The 19,086-nt window shown below is 46.8% G+C and overlaps 1 protein-coding gene across 10 annotated transcripts in view; it reads right to left on the bottom strand.

The window, feature by feature from the left end:
- Positions 1–10,799: 10,799 nt before the first annotated feature.
- The window catches only part of LOC100661960 (zinc finger protein 883-like), a 42,986-nt gene continuing 34,699 nt past the window's right edge, over positions 10,800–19,086 (bottom strand). For 6 of the 10 annotated variants that reach the window (XM_064280154.1, XM_064280156.1, XM_064280157.1 and 3 more), the window contains one exon: positions 15,657–18,885. In XM_064280154.1, the coding sequence (XP_064136224.1) occupies positions 17,043–18,885 (1,843 nt within the window). In that variant the 3' untranslated portion in view covers positions 15,657–17,042. The other 4 variants (XR_010321155.1, XR_010321154.1, XR_010321153.1 and 1 more) reach the window with 4 other exon arrangements.

Genomic DNA, 19,086 nt, shown 5'->3' with positions numbered 1-19,086 from the left:
CCGAATGCCTGAATCAAAATCTACATTTTAACAAGATCCCAGGGCCATCCAAACTGACATTGACATATGCGAGGCATTCACTAACCTACAGCCTGCAACTCATGGAGTGAGCACTGTATCAAGCGATGCCCTTGAACCACCTACATGTATGTCATATCCCTGCACTATCTTCCCGATGCACAACCAATCTCCACGTCCAGGCCTCCTCTCGGTCTTCCTTAACTTGTTCATAACAAGCTCCTGCCTGACGTCATTCAATCATGGTTGTCGTTTCCAAAATCTAGTTGGATGTCACAAGAGACTCTGAAACTTACTCTTGAATGTCAAGTAGCTAAAGCAAATGAGAGAAATGACAAAGTAAAAAAGGTGAACAGAAGATTTCAAAGGGTGGCTCGAGAAAACAAAGTAAAGTATTATGATGATATGTGCAAAGACCTGGAGTTAGAAAACCAGAAGAACACACCAAGCATTTCTCAAGCTGAAAAAAAATGAAGTTGCAATACTGAAGAATTCTACAGGGGAAATATTAAATGACGCAGGAAGCATCAAGAGTAGATGGAAGGAACACACGGAGTCACTGTATCAAAAAGGGCTGGTCGATGTCCATCCATTTCAGGAGATGGCGTATGCTCTGGAACCGATGGTGCTGAGGGAAGAAGTTCAGCTGCACTGCAGACAATGGCGAAAACAAGGCCCCAGGAACTGACGGGACACCGACTGAGATGTTTCGACAAACGGATGCGGTGCTGGGAGTGCTGGCTCATCTACGCGAAGGAACGTGGAAGACAGCTTCCTGGCCAACCAACAGGAAGAGACCCACGTGTGCGCCCGCTCCCCAGAAAGGTGACCCGAGCGACAGGAAGAGACCCACGTGTGCGCCCGCTCCCCAGAAAGGTGACCCGACCGACAGGAAGCGACCCACGTGTGCGCCCGCTCCCCAGAAAGGTGACCCGAGCGACAGGAAGAGACCCACGTGTGCGCCCGCTCCCCAGAAAGGTGACCCGAGAGACAGGAAGAGACCCACGTGTGCGCCCGCTCCCCAGAAAGGTGACCCGAGCGACAGGAAGAGACCCATGTGTGCACCCGCTCCCCAGAAAGGTGACCCGACCGACAGGAAGAGACCCACGTGTGCGCCCGCGCCCCAGAAAGGTGACCCGAGCGACAGGAAGAGACCCACGTGTGCGCCCGCTCCCCAGAAAGGTGACCCGAGCGACAGGAAGAGACCCATGTGTGCGCCCGCTCCCCAGAAAGGTGACCCGACCGACAGGAAGAGACCCACGTGTGCGCCCGCGCCCCAGAAAGGTGACCCGAGCGACAGGGAGAGATGCACGTGTGCGCCTGCTCCCCAGAAAGGTGACCCGATCGACTGCAGGAATGGCTGAACAACATCAATGTCACACACAAGTAAAATCCAGTAGAAGGTTGCTGAAAAGCAGCTGCAGCAGCACAGCAACAGGGGACTGCCAGGAGGTCACGGCAGACACGGGAGAGGACGTGGAAGCAGGGACATCGCTGCTGATGTCAGAAGGATCCTGGCTGAAAGCATACAATACCCGGAAGATGTCTACCGGGGCTTCACTGACTACGCAAAGGTATTCGACTGTGTGGATCATTACAAATTATGGATAACACTGCAGAGAACGGGAGTTCCAGGACACTTAATTGTGCTCATGAAGAACCTGGACATAGGTCAAGAGGCAGTCATTCGAACACAACAAGGGAATACTGTGTGGTTTAAAGCCAGGAAAGTTGTGCTTCAGGGCTGTATTATTTCACACACTTATTCAATCTGTATGCTGAGCAAATAATCCAAGAAGCTGGACTATACGAAGAATACAAAATCAGGATTTGAGGAAGACTTATTAACAACCTGCAATATGCAGATGACACAACCTTGCTTGCTGAAAGTGAAGAGGACTTGAAGCACTTACTGATGAAGACCAAAGACCACAGCCTTCAGTACGGATTGCACCTCAACATAAAGAAAACAAAAATCCTCACAACTGGACAAGAAAGAAACATCATGATAAATGGGGAAATGACTGAAGTTCTCAAGGATTTCATTTTACTTGGACCCACAATCAACACCCATGGAAGCAGCAGTGAAGATATCAAATGACACATTACATTGGGCAAATCTGCTGCAAAAGACCTCTTAGACCTCTTTGAAGTGTTCAAAAGCAAAGACGTCCTCTTGAAGAATAAGGTGCCCTTGACCCAAGCTATGGCATTTTCAAGCACCTCCTACGCATATGAAGGCTGGAAAATGAACACAGAACACTGAAGAACTGATGGCCTCTGAGTTACAACGCTGGCAAAGCATGTTAAATATACCAGGGCCTGCTAAAAGAACAAATCTGTCCTGGCAGTAGTACAGCCAGAATGCGCCTTAGAAAGCAGGATGTCGAGACTCTGTCTCACATACTTTGGACGTCTTATCAGTGGGGGTCAGTCCCTGGAGAAGGACATCATGCTCGGTAAGGTAGGTCAGAGAAATACAGGAAGACCCTCCACGAGGACTGACAGAGTGGCTGCAACGATGGGCTGAACCATAACGACGACTGAGAGAATGGCGCAGGACCAGGCAGTGTTTTGTGCCCTTGTACACAGATAGGGTCACCGAGTCGGAACTGAACTGATGGCACCTGACAACAGTAACAAGCAGCTGAGAAATAAATGTTCTTGTTGTAAAGATAAAAAAACAAAAAATTTTTTTTTTTTTTAAGATAAGATGATGTTAATTAGGCAGGATTAGACACGGTTATGCTAAGGAAGCAGGACTCAATCTACAAGATTACATTGTGCCTTCAGTCTGTTTCTTTTGAGATATAAAGAAGAGAATCGAGCAGAGAGGAGAAGGTCCTCAAATTACCAAGAAAGAATCGCCGGGATTGGAGCACATCGTTTGGACCACAGGTGCCTGCTCTGAGAAGCTCCTAGGCCGAGGGAAGATTGATGACAAAGATCTTCCCCCAGAATCAGCCGCGACAGAAAGCCTTTCGTGCAAGCTGGCATCCTGAATTTGGGCTGCTAGCCCCCTAGACTGTGAGAGGATAAATTTCCGTTTGTTAAAGGCACCCACTTGTGGTATTTCTGTTATGGCAGCACTAGATAACTAAGATAGAATCTGGTACCAGGAGAGCGGGAGACTGCTCTAACAGGTACCTAAAATACGGAAGCAGTTTTGAAAGTGTAAATGGGTAGACGCTGGAAGATTGCCTTGAGGAGACTGTTGGTGGAATTACGAATGTCAAAGACATTCTGGTGAGGACTCAGCAGGAGTGAGGAGAGCCCAAACACCAGAGACAGTGCAGATGGCAAGGAGCAGCGGCAGAAAAATGCAGCATCAGACCCAGAAGAACTGGTGCCCTAAATGCAGACTTCTGGCCTCGTAGACTATGAGAGAATACATTTCTGTTTATTAAAGCCATCTACTTGTGGTATTTCTGTTACAGCAGCAGTAGGTAACTGAGACAGGTAGTCAGTGCTTATGAGGCACTGAGTTTCTGCTAAGGGAGACGGAAAAACTTACAAACTAGGTGATGTTTGCACACCAAAGTGAAACTAATTATGTTATGGAATTGTACATGTAAAAATAATTGAAATATGAAAAGGTACCACAAACACACACTCACACAAAAATTGCATGAAATGATAACATGAAAAGAACTTACGCTAAGGGGACTGGAGTTCCCTACAATTTCCCAAACAGGACACTTACATGTAGACACATTAAATTTGCCCCATAGGGTTTTCAATGCTGTGACCTTTGAAAAGCAAATCACCAGGCCTGTCTTCCAAGGGATATCTGGGTGGGTTCAAACTGCCAAACTTTCAGCTAGTGATCTTAACTTTTTCCACCACCTGGGGACTCCTTACTTGACTCTTACTTTGTAAAATAATTAGTACAATAGATGAGGTACTTTTGGCAACACTGTACTGTGGTTGACCCTCTAGGATATGCTGAAGTATTTTAATTGCTTTCATTACAGGTGCCTCCCATTTTCCCCTCACTCCTATTATTCACTTTCTGACACTGGGGACATGCATGGGCTTTGCTCCAAGAAGTCGTCAACCTTTTAATAAGTGTGGTACTTCGGTAGCAAGCACTGTAGCTCAGTCACCAGCATCCAGTCCAGCACAGATGACACACACTGGCTGTGCCATCTCTACACATCCCTCATCGCCTCTACTAAGCTTGCTCAGCAACATCACATTTTACGTCAGACCAACTAGGATTGGCCGTATTGTTTCTCATACAATCACAATAAAAATCTCTGCCTTACAGCCAAAGAAATTCCTTGAAACATGCCTCTTACTAAATACTTTCCACCTGAAATTGGGATAAATAAGGTCCTAAATGTACGTCCTAGTTCCAACTCATGTTTCTGTATTCTTCACCTGTCTTCAATACCTATAACTATTAAAGAACTGCGGACATATTCTTCACCATAATCTCCATTTTTGTATGACCAGCAATACTCCAAAGAAGTCCTGCCTGAAGAACTCAAGAAATGGTTTAAACTCAGAAGGAAATATTCTTTGATGGTTATAATGATGGAGGTGGGGGAGGGGGGGTTTCCACTAACTAGATAGTAGACAAGAACTATTTTAGGTGAAGGGAAAGACAACACACAATACAGGAAAGGTCAGCACAACTGGACTAAAAAGCAAAGAAGTTTCCTGAATACACTGAACACTTACAAGGGCAGCATAGCAGGGGTGGGGGGTCTGGGGATCATGGTTTCAGGGGACACCTAAGTCAACCAGCATAATAAAATCTATTAAGAAAACATTCTGCATCCCATTTTGGAGAGTGGCTTCTGGGGCCATCTAAGATGCATCAATTGGTCTCAACCCACCTGGAGCAGAGGAGAATGAAGAACACCAAAGACACAAGGTAATTATGAGCCCAAGAGACAGAAAGGGCCACATAAACCAGAGACTACATCAGCCTGAGACCAGAAGAACTAAACGGTGCCCAGCTACAACCGGTGACTGACCTGACAGGGAACACAACAGAGAACCCCTGAGGGAGCAGGAGAGCAGTGGGATGCAGACCCCAAATTGTCTTAAAAAGACCAGACTTAATGGTCTGAGTGAGACTAGAAGGACTGTGTCTGTGGGCGTGTGTGTGTCTGTCCGTCTGTGGGCGCACGTGTCTGTCTGTGGGCGTGTCTGTGTCTATGTGTCTGTCTGTGGGCGTGTCTGTGTCTGTCTGTGGGCGTGTGTGTCTGTGTCTCTGTGTGTCTGTGGGCGTGTGTGTCTGTGTCTCTGTGTGTCTGTGGGCGTGTGTGTGTCTGTGGGCATGCGTGTCTGTGTCTGTGTGTCTGTGTCTGTGGGCGTGTCTGTCTGTGTGTCTGTGGACGTGTCTGTGTCTGTGTGTCCGTCTGTGGGCATGTCTGTGTGTCTGTCCATCTGTGGCCATGCGTGTCTGTCTGTCTCTGTGTGTGTGTCTGTGGGCATGTGTGTCTGTGTCTGTCCGTCTGTGTCTCTGTGTCTGTCTGTGGGCGTGTGTGTGTCTGTGTCTGTCTGTCCGTGGGCGTGTGTGTCTGTCTGTCCGTCTGTGGCTGTGCGTGTCTGTGTCTGTGTGTCTGTGGGCGTGTGTGTGTCTGTCTGTCCGTCTGTGGCCGCGCATCTGTCTCTGTGTGTCTGTCTGTCCGCCTGTAGCTGTGCGTGTCTGTCTGTGTGTCTCCGTCTGTCTCTGTGTGTCTGTCTGTCCGTCTGCAGCCGCGCATCTGTGTGTCTCCGTCTGCGGGCGTGTGTGCATCTCTGTCCGTCTGTGGCTGTGTGTGTCTGCCTGTGTGTCTCCGTCTGTGTGTCTCTGTCCGTCTGCAGCCGCGCGTGTCTGCGTGTCTGTCTGTGGGCGTGTCTGTCTGTCCGTCTGCGGCCGCGCGTGTCTGTCCGTCTGTGTCTGTCTGTCCGTCTGCGGCCGCGCGTGTCCGTCTGTGTGTCTGTCCGTCTGCGGCCGCGCGTGTCTGTCTGTCCGTCTGTGTCTCTCTGTGTGTCTCTGTCTGTCTGTCCGTCTGCGGCCGCGCGTGTCTGTCTGTGTCTCTCTGTGTGTCTGTCTGTGGGCGTGTCTGTGTCTGTCTGTCCCTCTGTGTCTCTGTCCGTCTGTGGCCGGGCGTGTCTGTCTGTGTCTGTCCGTCTGTGTCTCTGTCTGTCTGTCCGTCCGTCTGCGGCCGCGCGTGTCTGTGTCTGTCCGTCCGTCTGCGGCCGCGCGTGTCTGGGCGCCGGCCCAGGAGGCCGAAGAGCCCGGCGGAGGCCGCACGGTCACGACGAGAACAGAGAAGCCCGGGGAGCGCGGGGAGCGGAGCATCTAGACTCAGGCCGACGAGCCCCGCTCCTCACAGCCCCCCGGGGACGCCGCCGCCGCTGCTCCGAGAAGCTCACCTGCGCGCGGCGACGATGCCCACGCTCTCACCCGGGAAGGCGGCGAGAGACGCGGGTCCCCACCGCCTCGGCCTCCGGAAAGCAGCGGCGCCCGCGGGCCCGGGGTCGCGCAGGAAGCGGCGGAGACGGAGAGACCGGGGTGGCGAGGGGAGCGGGAGCCGCGCCCTCAGAGCCGGGACGGGGGCCCGCGGGTCGCCCGGAGGGGAGCCGGCGGACCGGAAACAGAACGGCACTGACTTCTAGCCGGAGCGGGGGGCGACGGGCCGCGGCTGCCCATTCGTGGACACGCTATCCCGCTTCCGGTCGCGGGGGCGCTTGGTGCCTCAGGGAACGGGCTCCGTGCGCGAACCTGGAGGGCTCTGACTAGTGCCGTGGGGCTCAATGGTTCCCTCTTTTATATGCGATCTGACCACGGCTGTCCTTATTTCCTTTATACGGAAAATCCTAGGTTTTCTTAAATGTGTATATGAACTAAAGGCAGATGTCAGTAATCAAAGATACCCTTGGGAGCAGAGAAAGTTGGTATTTACATATTTGGCCATTTGAAAAAAAAATGTACCACGTTCTTTAGGGGAATACTTTCTTTGCTTCTCATAAATACTTCCTCATCCTTGTTATTGTTCAAGTCTCTAATTTGGCTTCTGTTTCATGGTTTGTCGTCTCTTCCATATCACGTCTCTTTCCCTAGGAGCGGGATGCAGAGTGCGCTAACCCAGCCTGACCTCTCCAAGTGCTGAGGACCCTCAGGAGAAGAGTGTTCCAGGGTGAGAGGCAGAAAGGTACCAGGTGTTCTGAGGGCCAGTAGGTAAAAGGTGAAGTCCCTTTAAAAATGATAATTATAAGCAGTCTGTACTTTTTTCTCATATATACGTGCATGTAATAAAGTGCATAATGTGTACAAATCTTAACTGTACAACGCCATGAATTTTTACATCAGGATATACATTCATATAACTCCTCTAAGGTCAACTTAGGCAGATTTTAAGGCACATAAGATCCCTCGTGCCCTTTTCCCAGATGATATTCACCCTGAGAGTGACCAGTGTTCTGACTGTTGTTGCCAGAGATAAGATTTGCCCAATCTTTGACTTCATATAATCTGAATAATAATATATGAAGTATTGTGTTTGACTTCATCTAATCAACATAATGTCTGTGAGATTTTATCTATGTTGTTACACATAGCAGTAATTTGTTTTTGCTTTTTTTTTGTCGTTGTGTTTTATTCCAATGCATGAATATACCACAATTTTACTTCGTCATCTATTCATTCATTTTATGCTGTTGTTAAAGTTTGTGTTGTTGTCGTTGCTGTTGAGTTGTTTCCAACTCATGTTCAACATAACGAAACACTACCCGATCTTTCACCATTGTACAGTTTTTATGCCTGAGCCCATTGTTGTAGCCGCTGTGTCAATCCATCTTGTTGAGGGGCTTCCTCTTCGTGGCTAACCCTCTACTTTACCAAGCATGATGTACTTCTCCAGGGACTGGTCCCTGCTGATAACACATCCAAGGTATGTGAGACGAAGTCTCGCTATCCTTGCTACTAAGGAACACTCTGGCTGTACGTCTTCCAGGATAGATTTGTTCTTTCTTTTGGCAGTCCATGGTATATTCAATATTCTTCACCAGCAGGCCTCCCTGTCCAGCCTACTAAGGATTCAGCTCCCAAAGAGGGCTTAGAAAACACTGTGGAAGGTCCACACTGAATGAAACACGACCCAGAGCACCCACTCTGACGTCCCTGACCAGTGAGAGCCACACTGAATGAAACACGACCCAGAGCACCCACTCGGACGTCCCTGACCAGTGAGAGCCACACTGAATGAAACATGACCCAGAGCACCTACTTGGACGTCCCTGACCAGTGAGGGCCAGCCCCACCCTCAGGGGAATGGGAATTGTTTCCAGCAGGTGCTTTGGACAGCCAAGGCTATCTGAGACCATGGCCAGGTCCAAGATGCCCACCCCTGACCTGTTTGGCCCAAATGGCCCCACCACTGGAAGGGGTCTTAATGAACGTTTTGGGGGGTGCCTCCTATGGGAACTGCAGCTGGGCACAGGGTGCCCCTAGCTCACTTTCCCTGGCAGCCTGGGACAAGCTCCCCTCTTCAGAAGGGGCCTTGGAAACACTTTCAGAGAGCAAACCTGGCAACTGTGCACCATGTGGGACTAGACTCGTGCCGGCTGGGTGTGGGGCACCCTCACGGGCTCCCTAGCTGCTCCTGGCCAGTCATGGCCTGTCATGGCCCCATTAGAATGATTCCATGTGGGAACCTCTGGGCCATCATCCTGCCCACTCAGCTCCCAGGTGCTTGCTCTCATCTCTAGCTACAGTGACCTCTCAAGAGAATCCGTTCTAACTGGCGCAGGTCGTGGCCAGGACTACCCTGCTGGATCACTGGTGGCCTCCTGGAACTCTTGATTTGGTCTCCACAGCCAAATCCCATCCCACGACGAGGCCACCAGAGCTCTGGGAATACAAAAGTGGCTGCCAGGTGACGCCCGACAACTGGCATGACTGGGACAGACCTGGACCCCAGAGGACAGCCTTGTCCCTGTCTCACTGCACAGTGCACTGACTGTCCCATAGCAGTAGGGGGTGTCATGCTGGTCTAGGCTGTCTCTGGCCTCGGCCAAAAGGGACATAGAAATAATTTCTGGAAGATGCCCCTGATGACCAGGCCCCACGTGAGACTGGCCTGGTGGGAGCACCCTCCACAGCCCTCCCTGGCCATCCCAGATCAGTCTCCCCCTCCGGAGGACTTAAAACAATTTAGAGACTCACATATGGTTTTAAGCCCCACACAAGATTGCCCTCTAAGGGCATCCCTTGTCACCCTAGACAGGGACTGAGAAACATTTCGGGAAGACACATGTGGCTAATGGGGTCCACATGGGATGGTGGCTGGGGCCAGAGCCCCCTCCCTGGGCCTCTCTGGATGACTAGGACTGATATTTTCCTCTAACAGGAGATTGAAAATTTTGTAGGGGTTACATGCAGCAACTGGGCCCCACAGAGGTAGTGGCCAGTCTGGGGGGTCCTCCTAAGGTGTTTCTACTCAGCCCAGGCCTGTGGTCATCTTCAGACGGGACTGGGAAACTTTTTCTAGAAGTGTGTGTGACGACCGATGCAAACTCAGAAACATGGCTGTGTCGAGGATGCCCTTTCTTGGCTCACTTCCTGGCCCTGACCACTCCCCACCTTCTCAGGGTGCACTTCCGGAGACAGGGCCCTAAGCAGCACCATGGCCTCCATGGCTGGCCAGGCTGGTCTTGGCCTTCACAGGGGAACTCAGAGATGTCTTCAGGGAGCGCATCCAATGCCCAGGCCCTAAGCGTATCATTGTGTGTACCTGGGACACCTTTCCAGGTCTCCCTGATCGGCTTGGGTCTGCTCCCCCTATAGGGGATTTAGAAAACATTCAGCAGCCACATCCTCAATCTGGTCCCACACAGGGCCATGGGCAGGTCCAGGCACCCTCCACAACCATTGGCTCTGGCCTGGACCAGTCCTAGCCTAGTGAGAAGGACTTAGAAATCTTTTCCCAAACTCTCTTAAAGACTGGCACCCAAGCAGGACCAACACCAGCCTGGTGCCCAGACACCCAGGTTCCCTGCTGTCCTGGGCTGATGTCAACTCCCAGGGTGAAAGAATAAGAATACAATGACCAGAGTACAAGAGGGAGTCAGTCAAGCCATGATCACACTCCCCAAGCCACACCAGCCCATCCAGTCTGGTCCACACCACTGGAGATTAGAAACGTTTTTGGTGGGTGCCTTCTAAGACTGGACCACCAGCCCTGGACCTCCCTGGCTGGCCCTGGCCTGTCCACACCAGTGAAGGGGCACTAACAAATAGTTTAGGGGCTCCTACAACTAGATCCAGTTAGGGACACGATCTCCCTGCACCTCCTCCATGGCTACCCAGTTCTCCCATTCAGAAGGAGACTTGGAAATATTTTCAAGAGGTGAACCCATCAAACAGGACCCACACAGGACCAAGGCTAGGCCAGGGCAGACTACCTGGACTTCCCTGTTCTACCGAGACTGATCTGAGATTCTGGATGGGGACTTGGCAAACTTCTAGTAGAAGGCCTTCCAACACATGAGGAATAAAGGCACTGCCTGGGGCGCCCCCCTTGGGCCTCTCTCTTTGACTGAGTCTGGATCCTACCACCAGAAGAGGAATTAAAAATGTTTCCGGGAGGTGCCTACTAAGACCATGACCCACCCTGGGGCCACGGCCTGGGCAGGACAGCCTCCCCAAACCTCACTGGCTGGTTCAGGCTGGTTCTCTTCTGGAGAGAGTTAGAAAACTGGGGGGAGACCCACCCAGTACATGGTTTCACCACAGCCAGGCCTTTCCTGCCAGTCCAGGCCTGTGCTCTCCTCTGAAACATTTTTGGAAGGTTCATCCTACAAGTGGGTCCATACGGGTTGTGGCCGGACCCAGGTCACCTGCCCCTGGACTCTCCGTCTGGCCTGGTGTAAAAATGATGTGGCAGAGGCGTCTGACCTCCTCTAACTTCACAGGAGAGAAGAACAATCATTATCAGCATCAGCCACCCAAGGCTGATTCCTACGAGGCAAAGGTTGGACATACCACCTCTCTCCACCATCTTTACCAGTTCTGACACCAACTGTCCCTCCCACAGCCCTGTCTACTTTTCTCCTGGGTTCAATGATTCATTGCAATGGCCACACAGAACTGACAGACAATACTCACAAATACAGAGTTTATTAGGGAAGTAACAGGTTACAGTTCTTGATCAGGAAAACTCAGGATATAGTTCTTCAGTTAGGATTCTTGGGCCCTCTGGACTCTCAGGCTGGCCCAGCCTCTGCCCTGCTTAGGCAAGCGTAACCAAGTTCTTTAAGTTCTTTTAGCTCTGCCGATAATGCCCAGAGTCACACCACTCTACCAGTAAAACTCGGCCTGAAGACACTCAGTTCTCTAGCTCCGTGGGTCAGCAAGTCAGGCTTGATAGACAAATGCCCAGAGGCATTCCACTCTGCCAGGGAGCCTTCTACTGGCAGGCACTCAGCTCTCTCCCTCCGTGGGCTCAGAAGCCCACCATGCCACCTTCTGGTCCTGCTGCCACCGTTCTCTCCTGCTGCTTCTCACGGCCATCTCTCCCTTTCTTCCATGCTGCAACTCTCTGTCTCCTGGGTCTAGGAGATTCCCAACACAGGGACCTCAGGTTCAAAAGACATACTCTGCTCCTGTCTTCTTCTTGGTGTTAGTGAGTCACCCATTTCCACCTTTGGAGGGGCTCATTTTAAGCCAACCAGAATATCAAAACTGAACAGTCCCCTTGTCAGGGTTCCATACACCTTATCTGCATGGCTCTATCCCCACAAGGGTGCCATGCTCCTTATCTGTATTATTAGCAAAATGTCCAATCCCCTTCGTGGCCCATAAGCATGTTATATGTATAGTCCCATCTAACTGGCACCAACATGATCAGGATGGACCTGGACCCCCGAGGACGGCCTCAGTAGTTGAACTTCACAAATGGAGAAATTCTCGAACAATATTACTTATATCACACAGAAGTAAAATTTTGCTAAAGATCATTCAAAAGCAGCTGCAGCAGTACATCAACAGGGGACTGCCAGAAATTTAAGCTGGATTCAGAAAAGGATGTGGAACTAGAAATATCATTGTTGATATCAGATGGATCCTGGCTGAAAGCAGAGAATACCAGAAAGATGTTTACCTGTAGTGGGCAGATATAGGTTTGATGGGGGAGATTTCTAGATAAGTCTGCGCTAATATAAATTCAAAAACAAGAGACCCTACCATCTTCAATTACTTGCTTACAGAAAATAAAATCAGCCATTTGACAAGACTGAGCCCTGATAAGCACCAACAAGCCTCCAGGAATTGATGGAATATCAATTGAGGTGTTTCAACAAACGGATGCAGTGCTGGAGGTGCTCACTCGTCTATGCCAAGAAATGTGGAAGACAGCTTCCTGGTCAACTGACCGGAAGAGATCCATATTTATGCCTATTCCCAAGAAGGGTGATCCAACCAAATGTGGAAAATTATAGAACAATATCATTAATATCACATGCAAGCAAAACTCTGCTGAAGATCATTCAAAAACGGCTGCAGTGGTATATCAACAGGGAACTGCCAGAAATTCAGGCTGGTTTCAGAAGAGGACGTGGAACCAGGGATATCCATTGCTGATGTCAGATGGATCCTGACTGAAAGCAGAGAATACCAGAACCATGTTTACCTGTGTTTTATTGACTATGCAAAGGCATTCGACTGTGTGGATCATAACAAATTATGAATAACGTTGCCAAGAATGGGAATTCCAGAACACTTAATCATGCTCGTGAGGAACCTTTACATAGATCAAGAGGCAGTTGTTCAGACAGAACAAAGGGATACTGATTGGTTTAAAGTCAGGAAAGGTGTACGCCAGGGTTGTATTCTTTCACCATACCTATTCAATGTGTATGCTGAGCAAATAATCCAAGAAGCTGGACTATACGAAAAAGAACGGGGCATCAGGATTGGAGGAAGACTCATTAACAACCTGCGTTATGCAGATGACACAACCTTGCTTGCTGAAAGTGAAGAGACTTGAAGCACTTTCTTATGAAGATCAAAGACCACAGCCTTCAGTACGGATTGCACCTCAACATAAAGAAAACAAAAATTCTCACAACTGGACCAATGAGCAACATCATGATAAACAGAGAAAAGGTTGAAGTTGTCAAGGATTTCATTTTACTTGGATCCACAATCAACACCCATGGAAGCAGCAATCAAGAAATCAAAAGACGCATTGCATTGGGCAAATCTGCTGCAAAGGACCTCTTCAAAGTGTTGAAGAGCAAAGATGTCACCTTGAAGACTAAGGTGCACCTGACCCAAGCCATGGTATTTTCAATTGCACCATATGCATGTGAAAGCTGGACAATGAATAAGGAAGACCGAAGAAGAATTGATGCCTTTGAATTGTGGTGTTGGTGAAGAATGTTGAGTATACCATGGAGTGCCAGAAAAACGAATAAATCTTTCCTGGAAGAAGTACAACCAGAATGCTCCTTAGAGGCAAGGATGGCGAGACTGCGTCTTACATACTTTGGACATGTTGTCAGGAGGGATCAGTCCCTGGAGAAGGACATCATGCTTGGCAAAGTACAGGGTCAGTGGAAAACAGGAAGACCCTCAATGAGGTGGGTTGACACAGTGGCTGCAACAATGGGCTCAAGCATAACAACAATTGTAAGGGTGTCGCAGGACCGGGCAGTGTTTCGTTCTGTTGTGCATAGGGTTGCTATGAGTTGGAGCCAACTCGATGGCACCTAACAACAACAACAACAAGCACCAACATTTCCACCATTGTATTCCTAGGATTCTCTTTACCTGGAATTGTGATGAAAATGGGGGGACCTCACGGAAGAAAGAAAAAAAGAAAACACATTCTGTTTCTGAGAAAGACCTCTGACAGTTACCTGCAGGATCACTCTTCTTTCATTCCACTTATACCAATCATCTGAAAATTCCATTTCAACATTACCTTTTTAATTTCACCTATCCCGCATTTACTGAAGGACTGCCTGCTCTGTGATGGGCTCTTTTCTTTGTGATGGTGACACAAGATGAATCGATGTATCATAAGTAATTAGTTCACCCATCCATTCTTTGCTTCAAGTGTTTGAGGGCCTACTGTGTGGCAAAAAAAAAAAAAAATTTTTTTTTTTTTTTTGTGTGGCAGGCACAGAGAGCAGCAGACACAAACAATCATAAGCTCTATACCAAGAAGCTCTGAGACAGAGCACAATCAGGGCTATACTAGGGGCCAAAGAAGAGTACCAGGACAGTACAGAGAAAGGGCAGTTGGGGTGATGATAGAAGGATTCCTAGAAGTGGTGACCTCACAGAGCAGTCTTAATGTAAAACTAAAGAACAGAGAGGAAAATGCATTTTAGACAGGTGAGGTGGAGATACAGATGTTAAGCAGGACAGTGATATAATTCGATGCTGCATGGAAAAACCAACATTCTGCTGGCAGTAATGAAGTGGCTAAAGATACAACTATAACAAGATAAACTCTTTGGAACTGATTGTAGTGATTATAGGATATTTGGGGCTTAAGTCTGGGAAAGATCTCTGCTGGAAATGTGGGCATGTGGCAGTTGATTGGGTTGGTGGTTGAAGCCAAGAACATGGGTGACTGCAGCACCTTTTCAAAGAAGCTTAAACACAAAGATTGTGAAAGAGCTGCAACACAGCTAGAGGAGGGTTCAATAAGTTTGGAGAGATTTGATACCAAGGGCAAGTAGTCAGGAGATAGAAGATATTGAAGACACCAGAGATAAAATAAATGATTGATGGTGTGATGGATGAGAAAAGAAGTGAGGGGGCCCACAGCTGATGCAAAGGGCCAAATTTTCCACTGAGATGGATAGTATGGAGGTGTGGATGGGTGTGGGAGCAGAAACTTTTGCAAGGAGATGCAGGAAATTGAGGAAGCCCCTGCCTGATTGCCTCTAAATGTATTGATTAACTCACTCATTTGTTAAAAATTATTTATTAAGTCCTTACTACGTACAGATGTCACGCATACAGACATCAGTCTGATTTAACTCATTTTCCAAACCTCACTAAAATTCCACCAAACGTAATACAGTAGTTGAGAAATCATTTTTACGGTCAGATGGAGCTTAACGACTCCAAGTACTTACTATCCATGCCAAGGAGACTAAGAAATCCCACTTCACAGGCCAACTGTATCATGTGGAAATCTCAGATTCCTGTCCTCGTTTAGTTCTGACACCTGCCACCCACGCAGAGGTCTCCCTGACTCTAGCCACCTGCGGTTAGGCCAGACCTCACAAGTTAAAAGGACAGCGTCCCTCAGACTGCTAAATGGGCAGACACCAACTTCTGATCAGCTGTCTAAAAGTCTGTGGGTTTCCCCAGCCCCTTAGAATACCAGTCTCAAGATCAGAGATCCCCAGCCCCCTTACTTCTGAGCCTCTTTCTGGTTCAATAATTTACTTGAACGACCCAGAGAGTTCTCAAAAAGGCCATCCTTACAATAACAGCTTTAATGTAACAAAAAGGACACAAATGAAGAGATGCATAGAATGAGGTCTGGGAGGATTCCAGTGCAGAGCTTCCATGTCGCCAGGACATGCTACCCAACATATGGATGGATGTTTCTCACCAACTGGGAAGCTCCCTTAAGCCTCTTGCTTCTGGACTTTTATTGGCCACTCCTGCATGATAAAATAAGCTAAATTATGCCTCGAAGTTAGCATCAGGGCACCAGGTGATCCCTTTGATCTTACCCACTCTCACTCATTCACCTTAGCTACACTTCGAAGCTCCAGAACCTCAAACAAAGACCAATTTAGCAATTATGAAGCTACTTCAATTATATTCTAAGATTCAGGAAATAATATCTTGTGGATAATGAGAACCAGCAGTATTACTATTAGAGAAAGGAGTGACATAATAAAGTAAGGGGACAGGCTAAGAACCCTGTGTTGATGGAAAGGAACCAGAGATATGGGAATGATCTTATGGTTTTTAAAATATATACATACAGAAATAGGTATAAACATGTGTCTCTGTATGTATATACTCACACACATTATTTCCTAGCTCTTTCCACACTGAGGACGCAGTAGCAACGAGCATATCTAATGCCCAGATCTTCGTTTTTAAATATCACTCTCTAATAAAAGTAACCAGCATTTCTTGGAGAAAAGTCTGATTTCAGGGCTCACGCAGGAAAAGGACAAGATGAGCCTCAAACACTGGCAGAAAGTAATGTACAAATTATAATGGGGACATGTCAAAAATACAGGAACCTACTTAAGGGAACTCTGGGGCAATCTGAGCAAGAAAACAAAAAAAGTAATATGCATTAACCTATAGTATTATAAAACCCCACCCAGTGCCGTCGGGTCGATTCCGACTCATAGCGACCCTATAGGACTGATTACAGACAATATAATAAATAAAGGGGAGAGAAAGAAAAGCTATTTCCTGTAGAATTCCAATTAATAAACATAGAACAAATGACTGGGACAGAAAATACCATAAACAGCATAATAATAATAATCATAGGTAATAATTATCAATGGATCCTAAAATTCATAGGCCAAAGTATGAAGGAAAACAGACTATTTGTACAGTCTCGAAGTTTCACCCTAAGAGAAAGTAACTAATTACAGGGTAAAATAGTTAACTTTACAATATGAAAGAAAAGCAATAAGTATGGAAACAAAACACTCTTAAGCTAAATACAAGATTACTGTATTTTATTGTATGCAAAATAACATCAATAAAAACATTAAAAAATATACAACCACATTTTCTCAAAGCTATTCCCTGCAGCCTTATTTCTAAAAGTCGAAGACTTTAAAAATGGTAAAATTTAGCTTGGACTGAGAAAATAAGAAATGCTAATGATGACAGGACTGCAGTTAGAATAAAACTGTTATTTCTCCCAAAGGCATAAAACAGCTCTAATACCCTTTCTTTGAGTTTGTATTGCTTTCTCACTCACTGAGAAACTTTATTCTTTTATTGAAGACTGTGGGAAATTTGATGTTTGAAATTACAGCAGTAAAAATGACACATCCCACTTTTGACATAGAACAGTCTATCCACTGTGAGTTCTTATATGTGAAGTAAGGTGTGAACTCTGACTAAAGGCTTTCCCACATTCCTTACATTCATAAGGTTTCTCTCCACTGTGCGTTCTTTTATGTGTAGTGAGGGATGAGGAACAACTAAAGGCTTTCCCACATTCCTTACATTCGTAAGGTTTCTCTCCACTGTGAGTCCTTACATGTTTTGTTAAGGATGAGGTCTGACTAAAGGTTTTCCAACATTCCTCACATTTATAAGGCCTCTCTCCACTGTGAGTTTTTGTGTGTGAAGTGAGATGTGAGTAACAACTAAAGGATTTCCCACATTCCTTACATTTATAAGGCCTTACTCCACTATGAGTTCTTATATGGGTAGCGAGGGACGAGGTATGTTTAAAGGCTTTCCCACATTCCTTACATTCATAAGGCCTCACTCCACTATGAGTTCTTATATGTGTAGTGAGGTGTGATGACTGACTAAAGGCTTTCCCACAATGCTTACATTCATAAGGTGTCACTCCACTGTGGGTTCTTATGTGTCTAGTGAGTGATGAGGCCAGACTAAAGGCTTTCCCACATTCCTTACATTCATAAGGTTTCTGCCCTTTGTGAGTTATTATATGTGTAGTGAGGTGTGATGACTGACTAAAGGCTTTTCCACATTGCTTACATTCATAAGGCCTCTCTCTATTGTGAGTTTTTATATGCGAACTGAGGTGTGATGAACAATTAAAGGCTTTCCCACATTGCTTACATTCATAAGGCCTCTCTCCACTGTGAGTTCTTATATGTTTAGTGAGATGTGAGACCTGACTAAAGGCCTTCCCACATTCCTTACATTCATAAGGCCTCTCTCCACTGTGAGTTCTTATATGTGAATTGAGGAGTGACGAACGACTAAAAGCTTTTCCACATTCCTTACATTCATAAGGTTTCTCTCCATTGTGATTTCTTATATGTACAGTGAGGGAAGAGGAACGACTAAAGGCTTTCCCACATTCTTTACATTCATAAGGCCTCTCTCCACTGTGAGTTCTTATATGTGTAGTGAGGGATGAGGCATGAATAAAGCCTTTCCCACATTGATTACATTCATAAAGCCTCTCTCCACTGCAAGTTCTTATATGTTTAGTGAGGGCTGAGGAATCACTAAAAGCTTTTACACATTCCTTATATTCATTAGGCCTCTCTTCACCCTGAGTACTTACATGCTTAGTGAGGGCTTTCCCATATTCCTTACATTCATAAGGTTGCTCTCCACTGTGAATTCCCGTATGTTCAGTGAGGTGTGAGAACTGACTAAAGGCTTTCCCACATTCCTTACATTCATAAGGCATGTCTCTGTTATGAAATTTTTTATTTGAAATGAGGGATGAAGAATGACCATAGGTTTTGCAACATTCTTTACATTCATGCTTATGGCATCTCAAATGTGTCCAAAAGGATGAGAAACTACAGAAATGTTTCCTACCTTCGTTATATTCATAGTGTTTCTCACCAGTGAGTGTTGTCACAGAACTCTTAAGCATTGAGGTACAAATGCAGTCCTTTCCACATACCTTACATTTATGAGGTTTCTTTCCAGTAAGAATTCTCATAGGAGTGTTTAGGTGAGAGGGACAACTGCAGGATGTTCCACATTCCTTACACTGAAAGGTATTGCATCTAGTATGAAATCTGGTAGGATGCTTCTGTGATGAGTGATCCATGAAGGCTTTTTCACACTCATAGCATTCAAAAGGATTTACTTCTGGAGAATTTCTTTTTAGTACAGTGATATTTGGAATCCAGCTGAAGGTTTTCCCACACTGATGGCCTTCATTACTTTCACAGAGATTTGCTACTGTATGACTTCTGTTAAAAATAGGCAACATGTTGTTGGAAATAAATTTGCTCTCATTTCACCATTACAACACACAGTGAATGTGAATGGTTTTTTCCCAACTTGTCTTAAGTTTCATGGCTAAATCACCTATCAGAAATACTACCATTACTGTCATTGTTTTTCTAATATGAGCCTTTCTGGTGATGTCCAAGTGAAATATGTTTCAAATA

Source organism: Loxodonta africana, chromosome 3 (genome assembly GCF_030014295.1).
Source record: "Loxodonta africana isolate mLoxAfr1 chromosome 3, mLoxAfr1.hap2, whole genome shotgun sequence".
NCBI classification, from domain to species: Eukaryota; Metazoa; Chordata; class Mammalia; order Proboscidea; family Elephantidae; genus Loxodonta; species Loxodonta africana.
The sequence above is the reverse complement of the archived record's forward strand: the minus strand, read 5'-3'. Positions and strand labels throughout refer to the sequence as shown.